The sequence below is a fragment of the Pleuronectes platessa genome, chromosome 3 (assembly GCF_947347685.1).
Source record: "Pleuronectes platessa chromosome 3, fPlePla1.1, whole genome shotgun sequence".
Lineage (NCBI taxonomy): Eukaryota > Metazoa > Chordata > Actinopteri > Pleuronectiformes > Pleuronectidae > Pleuronectes > Pleuronectes platessa.
This window is the reverse complement of record NC_070628.1, coordinates 19,718,104-19,730,512: the sequence shown is the minus strand read 5'-3', so window position 1 is coordinate 19,730,512 and position 12,409 is coordinate 19,718,104. Positions and strand designations below refer to the sequence as shown.

General features: G+C 38.2%; 1 protein-coding gene across 1 annotated transcript in view; it reads left to right on the top strand.

The window, feature by feature from the left end:
- The window catches only part of rbm20 (RNA binding motif protein 20), a 45,532-nt gene that overhangs the window by 21,706 nt on the left and 11,417 nt on the right, over positions 1-12,409 (top strand). The window contains exons 2-5 of the mRNA XM_053419114.1: positions 7,359-8,403; positions 8,896-8,960; positions 9,334-9,443; positions 10,796-10,896. Of these exons, the coding sequence (XP_053275089.1) occupies positions 7,359-8,403; positions 8,896-8,960; positions 9,334-9,443; positions 10,796-10,896 (1,321 nt within the window). The remainder of the gene's footprint in view (positions 1-7,358; positions 8,404-8,895; positions 8,961-9,333; positions 9,444-10,795; positions 10,897-12,409) is intronic.

Here is a 12,409-nt window from a genome sequence, read left to right as displayed (position 1 = left end):
CAGATGGATTGATTGTAAATCTGTCAATGTGATGCCTGCCTGGGAGTTGAATGCTTATGTGCTTAGATAAAGTTTTACATTTACAGCTGCTAGGAATCTACAGCTCTTTGGATGAGAGCCGGAAAGAAAGACAATATAAAACTGGAGGCTTAGGCTACATGTATTTTTCTGTACATACTTTTAAGCTGGGATACTCTTTTACAGTCGGGACTTCTTTTGTGCCACACACCTCAACAAACTACAATGTAGACAAACAAACAGACACACTTCATAAAGTGCTATTAAAACAGGAAAGAGAAATAAATTACATACATATTTGTGTAATTATTACATGTTAACAGATTTTGATAATAACACATATATAGTCTTACTTATATTAACACATGTTATAAAAAAAAACTTTATGTAAGAAAGAACGCAAATTTGCTTGATTCCTTTTTAAAGTGGAGGTAATTAAGAGACATAACAAGCACAAACCAAGGGTGAAAACAGCAGGTGCTGTTGTTGCAGTTTATTTGAAGCTTGCTGTGCTCCTTTAAACAACATCCCTTAAGATCAGAAACATTTGCTCACGTCATTATATTCAGTAGAAATGTTGTAGGCGTTCTACAAAAGCCTTTTATAGCTTCAGTTTGTCTAGTGTGTTGCCTGTGATATGTACAATAACTTCTCATCTACCTGAAAAACCATATTAAATGTGATCCAACATTCATATGAACATTAAAGAAGTATCTTGTTAAATCATTCAAACAGAAGAGTCAACATATTGTTTACCTTTGCTTCAAATAAATCAACTCAGAAATTGCACCATTTTGACTGAATTTGAGGTATATATTTTTTTTTTTTTCTGGTTGATTTAATGTCCAAAAGAAACATAACTTGAAAGATTAAGTTTAGCAGCTGCAAATAACGTATGTGGATGAATCTCAATTCAGGCATTATGACTTTAGTTTTAATAATTTTCATAATTTCCCAATGCAAAAAAAACACATACTCCAAGAAGTATTCATTAGAGGACTAAATAAATACGAGCAATCGATAGACCAAGTCCACACAAACAAGAAACATCCAATAAAAGGATATCAGCATGAACCTTTGGAAATGTTCAGGAAACACTCTCACTCATCAGCTTCTAAATCCACACTGCTCCTTGCTCAATGCTGTGGGCAGTATTTCTCATTTACTGACATGAGTGTAGACTTTACTTTTGGGCTCTGCCTGTCAATTATCAATCACACTGAAAAGAAACATCTGGGACAAGACTCCAGTCCAGAAAAAACATTCTCTCTCTGAGGCTAAATGAGGCTTCATCTGTGAGATTGTATTATTCATTATTAATGGTTTGGATGAATGTTGTTTTCTGACTTTACATTTGTGTCTATATTCATCTTTACTGGTGCCTGTGTGGAAGTTAAAGCAGGTACTTACTGTATTTGCAGGCCTCTGCTGTAAATACACACAGTATGTGTGTTGGTCTAACCATGTCCTCACACACACATGCCGACCACTTGTGACTTTTCATCACATGGTGTCTCCTCTGCCTGTCCGGTTAACACAGTGTCACTCACATAGGGAAAGGACCACTGGCAGGGATGTTATGGTCGTGTACATGTGCCACTATTAATCGTCATGTTAGAGGGCAGAGACACATGTCAATCTCAGTTGCTGGACAGGTGGAGGTCAGAGAAGTGGCAGAGCGACAGTGTTAGAGGTGCAACTTGGATCTCAGCTGCTCCGCTGTCTTCTCAAGGTTTGTGTGTTCCTTCCTTTATCACCAGGTGCGCTTCTCGACATAAAGCCTGTAGAAGGGTAGTTAATGTGGTGGTAAGTCTGGTCAGCTGCACCGTGTTGGCGCAGGATTTGTGGTTGTCTGTGGCGCTGTGGCTGGACATTTTGTTGGATGTTTTATTGGACTCAGTGGAGGGCTGCTCTGTAGCTGGACTTGAATCCCTCCTCTAATTCGTTACTTCCTCTGTTGAGACTCTTTGGACCCATGTAGTGTTTTCTTTGCAATGGACCTGGATGGAGCTTGGACGTGGACTTTTAAACCAGAAGGTGTGTTATCAAAAGCTGTTCTGAACATATATTTAATGCAGTTTGCTACGTATTATCCGATTACTTCAGAGGTCCCGTTGGGCAACCAGATATATGTTGATTCAAATGTCTGCAGAGTATTGCTGATATTTTAGACTTTGTTTAGATTAGTTTAGTTTAGTTGTGGGTAACTGCATGTTTAACTGTAAAGTCAGCATTCACACTGTTTTTTTAAACTAACTCAGTAAAAAAGTTAACAAATGTTACTTTCTAGACTTAATGTTGCAGCATTGGATCTGAACTGTTTTCGCAACTCTTGCCTTGTCAATTGTAGAGTTATGAAAGTGTAGAATTTTATGAAAATGGTTCATGCTAAAAAGTTATACTTTTCAATATAAACATACTTCTCATGATTTATTTTATTTATAAATGACATTTTGTGGTTTTACATCATTTACTTAAAGTTAACTTAAAATGGAGAGTGTTTTTTAAATAGATAATAATGAATGATTGACGGACGATTGGCACTTTATTGAGCGGGAAAAGAAAGCATGTGTTCAGCAGGGTTAAAGTTGGACACTAGGACTATCACCCTTTCTCGTCAGGCTTTACACCTGACATCAGGCTTAACGCTAGATGACTAACACTTGACTCATGGGCAAGTCAGAAGGAAGTTGATTCAAATATTCATCGATCATTTGCTGGTATAGGTTCCGAAATTAATAGGAAGTTGTTTTAAAAAAACGAATCAGTAGTTCTACAACGGAGCTCCGGTGCAGTATCACTAGTACGTCGTGCAGGTTGTCTTTATAATCTGAGGGTCTGTGAAATCTGGTTAATGTATACAGAAACATTAGAAAAATTAGAGATAAATGTGGTGTTTGAGGCAAAAAAGGAAGACAGGGACTAATGCAGAAAGAACCAAAGTTTCACTTGTGTCTGAGAATCGGCTGTGAAAATCTACTGATTGACATCTGTCCTCTACATTAAAGCCAGGATATGAGAAGATATGAGTCAGACATTATGTTTAAAGACAGGCTTTGTTATAAATATTTAGACTTGGCTTATAATTTTTTTCTAACCCTGATTAGCTATTATCTTTTAAAAAGTGATTTATGGTTTATATGCCCTGTTGCTTATTTATTGTAAAACACAACAAAGCTGTGTTAAGATACATGAGTGTTTAAAAGATCACCAGTGGCTTTTTTTGCTTATGAGACAATACCGTCTGATGACATAGAAGCTCTGCCATGATAAGACGTTGAGGTTCAATAAAGAAGAGTAGGAACACATGAAAAACAGACTGCTGTTTTATTTGTAAAAAAATCAACAATGGGTCAGAGCATAACAGCTACATATATGTCTAGTAAAAGATTTATTCTGATCTCATTTTCTAATATTCTGATATTCTTTGTCTTTGTCCTGCAACAGTGGTAGTGACGCATTAATAGACCTCGATCTAAGCTCTCTGGTACAGTTATGTTCTTTTAAATGGATATTTGGTATTTTCTGCAAAGAGTTAATTATATTTAGGTTTTGTGTTGATTCTTTTGATACTTCTTTAGTACAGAAGATGGTCAAATAGGCTAGCTTCCTCTCATAGTTATTGCTAATAGGTTCAGTTCTTCAGCAATTGCTTCTTTGCATCTGCTACAGAAAGCTTAACTTGCACAATTAGAAAATATTTTATAATCTGTGTTTTCTGGTTGCTCAACATTTGACATGCCATTGATGGTCCTTTTTCATTTTTCAAAAAGCTGTATGTATTCCCTGTTGGGATAAAAAGAGTAGATCATACATAAGTAACCTGTTGCTGCCCTGCTTCTCTGCCCAAATGCAGATACAAACCCGTAAAGGCCTTAAGTGAGGTGCAAACAGTCCCAGTCCACATTGAATTGCACAAACTAAATATTAGTCCCCTAAATATGCCGGATTTTTCTCATCAAGATCCATGAATTATTCACTGTGAAATCAGTTAAAATGTCAAAATAACTTATGAAAACATAATCATGAATCACGACCCGTTTAAAAATGTTATGGGTTTAGTCTCGGCATGAGTCCCATCAATCCAATATGTGTTGTGGAAATCCGTTCAATTTTTTTTTTGCATAATCCTGCTGACAAACAAACGGGCAGGAGTGAAAACACTTCCCTTGGCGGAGGTGTTAAAGCTCCTGATTTAGCAGATCTGTGGTCTGTTTGAAGAAGAGTCCATCTCAGCCAATTTGTAAACCCCTGGGTTTATCGATTTGTCATTTAGCATAAGAACAACAAATGATGTACTGAAATATTATGTCATTCATTTCTGTGCTTGTTTCAACTAACATTCATACAAATTATTCACACTTAGCCGCTATGTCTGATACGCTCCATTAGTGAATACATTTTTTTGTTTTATTATTATTAAATATAGAATGTCAAAGCACACCTTATGTGTGTCCTATGAGGTCTCCTGGTGGCGTGGATCTTTCAAAAATAACGTCATTAAAACAGAGTGATTTTTATTTATTTTATTTTAACATTAGCAGGTTTCTCTCTCTTGTCATCCATGTCTACAGGATCTCTTGTGTGACTCTTTTAAACTCTTCTTCCGATATACCTGGTTTCACTTAGTTTGACACCTATATTCCCTGTCACCATCACAAGACCGGTTTGAAGTGTCTAGCACACTCTGCCAGCTGCCCGAGAGTCCATATTAGTATATTAGGAACACAGTGTCTCGGGATGGTGAGGGCAACTCTAGTATTTATAGCTTTGAGTCATAATTTGGAATGGGGTAAGTCTATCTCCATCAACGTGCTTGTTCACTTAAGCGTGTGTACATTCAGCAGCAAAACTATGGATGGTCGTTTGCCCAACATTACTTGGTTATTAGTAACGTGAACACCTGAATAAAGCATGATCATATAGGACGGTTTTAACCTTTATTTATTGCATTTACTACAAATACAGTACAGAAAACTACTGCAAAATTACCCATGTGATCCTTTACCCTAATTCATATACATTTTATTGATTTATTTTCTAATACAACTCGACCCTTGCTGTGTAAAACACTTGAACTGATCACTTAAATACATTTGAAATGTAACTTGAAACATTTTTACATAACATTACCTACATTTTAATGTCTTTTAAGCATTCAGCTTTTATACAGTTATACAGGTATCAGGTTAGTGACTGAAGCATGAAATTAGATTAGGTATTTGTATTACATTACATTAAATTACTATTTATTTTATAATCCAGTGTGCGTTATAACTTAATCAGCGTGAAATTAGTGAGACAACAGTGTGACAGTGATAAAATTGTTAAAAAACTGATTGTAAGCAGTTGCAAAAAATTATGAAAAATCTAGATTATTATAAAATTTATGAAATTAGAAAGCATATTTTCATTTTAAATCAGAAGATTTAATATTCACTGATACTCACAAATAATAAATGTTTTAATTTAGCAGTGTTAGAAATTAATTTGCTTTCTGAAGCTAAGTGAGTCAAATCTCTGCTATGTGTTTACACTTAAAGTCTTGATTGGTTAGCAGCCTGGCTGCAAGTATGTAATAATATTAGTAAACCATAAGTCTAAATATGACAAGTAAAGAAAAGTTTAAAAGATGTAAGTCCTTGTGATGTAGAACCACTTATTAGTCACCTCAAGTTTAGTGTTGGATCATTTGATTCTGCTAACGTTTAGAATAGCACATATGTGGTAGAGGTCAGTCATAGGAATCAAGTGAAACTAATCAAAACAAACGTACGTATTTTCCTTGAGTTTGAATTTCAGACCACGTGTCTTCACCAGGAAAGTTTATACTGTCGCTCAGTAGGAGCATGTTTGATGCTTGTGATATGATGACAAATGAGTCAGTAGGAACACAGACCTGGAGGTGATAATCTCAAGCATGATTCAGTTTCAAGGGTTCATATTAATGTCAATTGAACTTCATTTTTAAGAAGGACCAAGACCTAGTGTCTAACCCATCCTTCCACATGAAGGATCGCTTTAAAATATCTCTGTGTCAGTATTATGATTTGCTGATCAATAAAAATTCACTGTGGATTAACTGATCGACCCGTCACCTTTCAGCAGAGTCGGTCGCAGCAGTAGCTAGATAGGAGGCGGGATGTTGTCTGCTTAACATAGATGATGTGATGAATAGTTGAGTGGACTAAGTTTAGACAGCATGTGAGAGCATTCATCAAAAATTGGGGACAGGACCGACCAGTCAAACAGGGTCACAGCATCAGGGAGTCCTGTGGCTGGAAGCGGCTCTATGACAGCGGCTTGTGTTGTAGGAAGGTGGTGTTCACTACATTTAAACTGGCCGTAAAACAGGCACTTGGGCTCTGTAGCCTTTGGATGTTTGAATCGTACAGCTGTCCACTGTTTATTTCAACCTCCCGATTTATCAGATAAATTAAACATATGTTTCATCGCCTGCCCACAGTAGAGATGCTGTGGCTTCTCATCAGTGGTGAAAAGTAACTGACTTATGCCACAATGTAAAAAACCTTCATTTTCTAAATATAGGGGGAAATATCAGAAAAATCACCTATCAGCATGTTTGTTTTGATGTTCAGAAATAATATAGTAATATTCTGGGTACTCATAAATGTAAGTCGTAATCATGTACATTTGCCTTTTCTCTTGCTACTTTTGCTAGCCTGGATGCCAGACGAACTTAGCCCCGCCCACAACAATTTGGTCGAACTGCCCGACCAAAATGTTGTGGGCGGGGCTAAGTTTGTCTGGCATCCAGGCTATACTTTTGCAGCCATACCACCAAAATGTATTTGGTGACTCTTAACAAAATGCACATTAGGTTAGAGAACACCTTCATCAGCAGCAATCACTTGTGTATTACGTCTTGGGACAGACAACTTCCTTTGGTTTATCCTGAAACCGGTAGCACTGACAGACAACTGATGGCTGTGCCCAACTGCGGGCCAGCTGCCAGTGGATCACTCGTAAGATTTGACTTGTTCGCTGCAAACACAGTTGTGGGACCACGAGGAGCTGAAACTTGTGTCAACAGTGTAAATATCTGTTTGTGATATATTTTTTTATGTATAGTTTTATGGTAAATGAACGTCAATAACATAACACATCATGGACCATGATTACAACAAGATTGCCTGTTATACAATATGCTAATTCACCTATGCATTCATGTTTTCTCGTGCTCCATTGGCTGGATTCATGCAGCTGGTACAACCGTCTGCAGACTCCATCAGCCGCCTGATCGGACTGATGTTTCTGTATCTGTGGAAAGTGCCTGAATCCCACTTCTAGAGAATAACAGTTTTTTTTTTTTCTTACAGCCTCAGTCTGGTACCTGGGAACAACACCGATAAGAAAGGCCTCCAGGCGGGTGCTCAATTTCCAGGCTGTGTGCCTGCGGGGCCCCAGCAGCATAACCAGCAGCTCCTCCTGACTCCAGCCAGCCTCCAGCTCGCTCAGCTCCAAGCTCAGCTCACCCTCCAGCGCCTTAAACTGGCTCAGGGGGGGAATACTGCCACTGCCGCCGCTTTTCTCAATCAGGTTCTCTCCAATGTCGCCATGTCCCAACCGCTTTTCAATCAGCTACGGACTTCAGCTATGGTTGGGAATCAGCAGGGTGCCTTCCCCACAGGGGTGCTAGGTTTCCCCTCTTCAAATTCGGCCTTGGGGGCCTTGGTGACTGGGGGGTTCCACCAAAATCCAGAGAGTGTGAGACTGAACCATCCTGGGGGGGTGCCAGTGGGCCAGCAGGGTGTGGAGTACGGCAAAAAGACAGGGTCAGCTTACCCATGTGATACTGACAGGCGTCTTCAGTATAACCAAGTTGGAGGGACGTCTGCAGCATCAGCCCCTGCTGGTGATGGACAGTTCACAGTGATTAACACTCAGGCTAAAAACATGAACAATGCAGGTTTTCAGAGCGATTTCTATAGGCAGGATATACAGGGACAACAAGCTGCTTTTAGTGTCAATGACCAGAACATGCATGCTTATAACTCAACTGGGCCTAAGGAGCAATGGAAAAGCCCTGCTGGCTTCAATCACACTGGAAAGGTGGATATGGTTTCCAATGCCGCCAACATGTGGACATCAGCCGGGCAGCCGATTCGCCACCGAACTGAGCTTTACAACCCAGAGGAGCCGACCTCTGACCCCAAGTTCAATCACCCTAGTGGGGTTTGCTCTCTGGCTTCAAGTGGCGTGCAGGGATTTGGGGGCTACCAGACCCTGCAGGGAAACGAGGAAACCCTGTCCTCCGGTACCAGGAAACTTCAACCTTATCAGGTCAATGACTACCACGCAGTCACGCCCACTCAACTGCCACATCAGTGTAGCATCTGTGACAAGAAGGTCTACAACCTTAAGGTGAGTTAGGTGATCATTCGAAACCTAAATCAAGCTTGCTTTGTACAACAGCACCAAAACACAATTCGTGTCACATTTGTCGGTTCATTATTTGAAATAAACAAAAATGTTAAGACAAAGACCAAATATGAAACAATTGAACTAAATCATAGGAGACCTTTTTCTTTTCATTTTACATAACAAGAATAAAGTAAAAATGGCAAGAATAAACTTGAGATTTCAAGATTAAAGGTTGAACTTTTAAGTATATATTAAATCATGACCATATTTCACATGGTGACACGATTTTCAAAAACCTAAAAGATGTCCTTTCAGACTGATAATAACTGGTAAAAGCCAAATGTTTTATTTTGAAGGGCAGCCCCTGTTATCTTGTTTCTTTAATTGCTCGCAGCGATGAGCTTCTACAAGCAAATGGGAGCACATGTTCTGAGCTTCCAGAGTGTTGATTTAGTCCATGTTGGGATGGTTTGTGTGTGTGTGTCTTTCTAGGATTGGGACCAGCACGTGAAGGGAAAACTACACCTGCAGAATCGAACATCGTACTCAAATGAATGGTGAGACATTTGCAACTCTTTGATTCACAGGAGTAAACAATGTTTGCTCTTCCATGGTAATTTACTTCTGAGAGACAACTTCAGATATTCCCCAAGCTGCTTTATTCTGGTTTTGTAGAAAACAATGCAAGTAAATGTTTGCTTTTATTTTTATCCCAGACCACGGTTTGGTAATCCAGCCCCTAACTAGTTGTGCAGTCCATCCATCATTTCAGGACAAATTTTTCTTGAGAATTGGAAGCATTTTATTTTCCTTTTCCTCGTTCTATAAACAGCTGTCTTAATGTTTCTATGAATATCAGCTCTGTCACAAGATATGAGCGAGCAAGGCAGGGGAGAGGAAGCTAAAATCAGCCTTCTCTGATTGTTGCAGCTCCAGTGTGGTATCAGCTGGAGCTGTTCACTACACTGCCGGCAGGCCTTCTGATGGAGCTCTGAACCCCGGAGGGACGAACTCCATGGTTTACTCTGCCTCAAGTCAAGGTAGGATCACCCACCTGTCGCCACCGACCAGCCGAGTGTTCCCTTTTCTCACTGGTGGTGTTTTCACGTGAGGTTTTTATGATTGCTGGAATATGTGAAACAGGGTTATAGAAGGGCGGTGGGGGAGTATATATAGAGTGGCGTGAGAGAATGGCAGCTTATTTTTATAACTCCACACAGTGTACTTTGATACATTGATTTATAATGTTAGAATAAATTGTTTGGAATCCAAAATATAGCGACCACAAATCAAACTTGGCATTTATTACTTTTGGTGCACATGTTATTGCTCCAAATGGACAAATCGAATGACTTCCGTAACATAAAATACGGAGCACCTGTTCTCTATCAAAGCCATAGTATCATTCCACTGTATTGCATATCCCATAAGTATTCCCTTACGTATAATGATATTAGATGCACGACCAGTGGGGGGCCTTTTACTTGTCACCTCTATTATTCAATGTTTTCATGGAGTTGGAAAGATTGTCTTTTCACTGGTAAGATGTGTAACATTTTATTGGTTCCTTGCCCTCATGTTAAGTATTTAGCTCGGTGCAGAATTGCTGTAAATAAGAAGTTTTTTCTTTCGAGCTAATACATCAGGACTCTTAAGGTATTTGCAAACCACGTCAGTATTTTTTCTCCAAAATTGTTGCATGTTTATTGTTTGAAAATAAATACGACCCCACAAGTCAATCATAGTTACATATCGGGTCTGAGTCAATATATTTTTTAGAACAGGTTCGATTTGCTTGTTTTATGAATCTGTCACTTACAGCTGATCTAGAGATTTGTCTGAGCTCGTTTATTGTTCCTGACAGCGTTTCAGTTTTAGATTTTTTTTTCTTCTTATTTCAAGAAGCGTGACACATAATCATCCTCACTACTTGACCATTTCTTTCCCTATTGTGTTTTTTCAGAACAAAAATTTTAATTAAATTCATTGGACTCGGCATGCAAGGTTTCTGTGCATAACAGAATGGTCCATTTTATAGAAACCATGAAGACACACTATTTTAATCACAGTGCATTCAGATTATTGTAAGTTTACAAATTATTGTCTTTAGATATAGCTTTCATCACCAAACCACTGCTGGAACAAGCAATACATTTTAAATGAGAAACTGAGCGTACGTTCATATCAAAATACAGTATCATTGCACTTCTACGATATCGCTTCTCAGCACAGATGCCTGTATTGAACCCTTTCTTTCGACCCAGTGGAAAACGAAAAACATTTTGTTGGTAATATTTTAATTTCATGGAAGTCAATTTATGTAATCACCCCGCCCCAGTAGTTTGACTGCACGATGCCAATTTCAAATCCAAATTTCTAATTCTTTCCACAGATGTATCCTCAGGAGCCAGTGCATCCTACTTGCCAGCTGCAGCCATGACGACTTATCCCATGTCAGACTCAGGATTTGCCTCGCACCAGCCCGAGTCAAAGGTCAGACAAATGTTTGGATTATTTTTCTCAGAATCATTAGAGGCTGACCTTGGCATGTAAATCACGTTTTTAAATCAAGTTCTGAAACATGTCAGTTGTAAAGGAACATCTGTCGCACTCTGACATGGATACGGTTGTATTTTGATTATGTCCTGCTCAATAAAAGAGTCATTAATAATGTTTGACTCAATATCGCTTGTAATGTAAGAGCACTGGACAGTTGTAAGTATTAAGTATTCTTTTCACTAGAGGTCAGACTATAATGTTAATTTGTATAACAGCAGGAACAAGTATATTAGGTGCCTAATGACACTTAATTTGTTTTGTGTAAAATAAATGGACCCAGATCCACTAGTTGACAGCTGCTGAGGCCCAACAGTGAGTCTGGGCTTCACATCACTTTTCCACTGAACTGGAAAATAAAATGGTGTTGTTAAATATTGGCTACAAACTGGGTGTCGAGATATTTGTTTTTTTTAAACATACATGTTCACATTTTTAGGTGCATCCTACTGTAGATGTTTGTTTAAACCAGAGACAACTCGGTCATATCTTTCTGCCTTTCAGAACAAAAGAAGTTTCATGTAGCTTAGGGCCATCATACACATGTAACTGCAATGCTATCTGAAATGGGTCTTGGTTTATTGAATTTAACCATATAAGTAGAAATAAACTATTTGTTTCTTTCGTTATAGGAAAGAACTGCAAAGACATTGCAAAGTCATTTTAGGCATGTTGAGAAATGTAAAATATATATATAAACAAATCTAAGATTAACCACACAAATGATTCATATTTTAATTTGAAGGTATCAATTGAAGGAACTGGTTTTATTTAATTCTAACAAAACTCACAGCAGTTCTTAAACTTAAGGCATAATGTATACGATTCATATATTGATGCGATGCTGTGCATTTTGAAAATGTAAAAACACTGAACTTAAAAAGTGTGTAAATATTTTATGGTAAAATAAGAAAATTGGAAAAAGCAACAAAAAAAAACAATACTTATTTAAAAAAGGGGGAATTTATAATGTTAATAAAAATGTTAAATTAAAATATACAGAACAATTAAGGCCACATAAAGAAACATGATTAAGATCTGTATGATCAACAAGGGGCTGTTACAGATTCTGAGGCCATGTTGTGTAAATTAATTCAGTTCTTCCAACAAATGTTGATTTGTGACCCAGATTTTGTTATATCAAGCATTTTTTCTTTTCATCATCGTCAGAGGAACCTACTTATTAAATAGGAGCCTTCTTGGGGATGAGACACTCCTGCCTCCAACCATTAGTTGTTTTTTGACAAAGGTTACATTGTATCACTGGGAAAATATTTACAGGCGGTGCTACATGAGCTAATGCTAGTTGCTATAAACACACACCTGTCTAAGCAGAACAGGTGGGTTTTATTGTTTCAAATCCCTGTGTTGCGCAGAGCACACAAACGACAACCACAAATAGGGACAAGTTGTGAACTGTACTTGTGTTGTATTTGCACAGGTACAACAT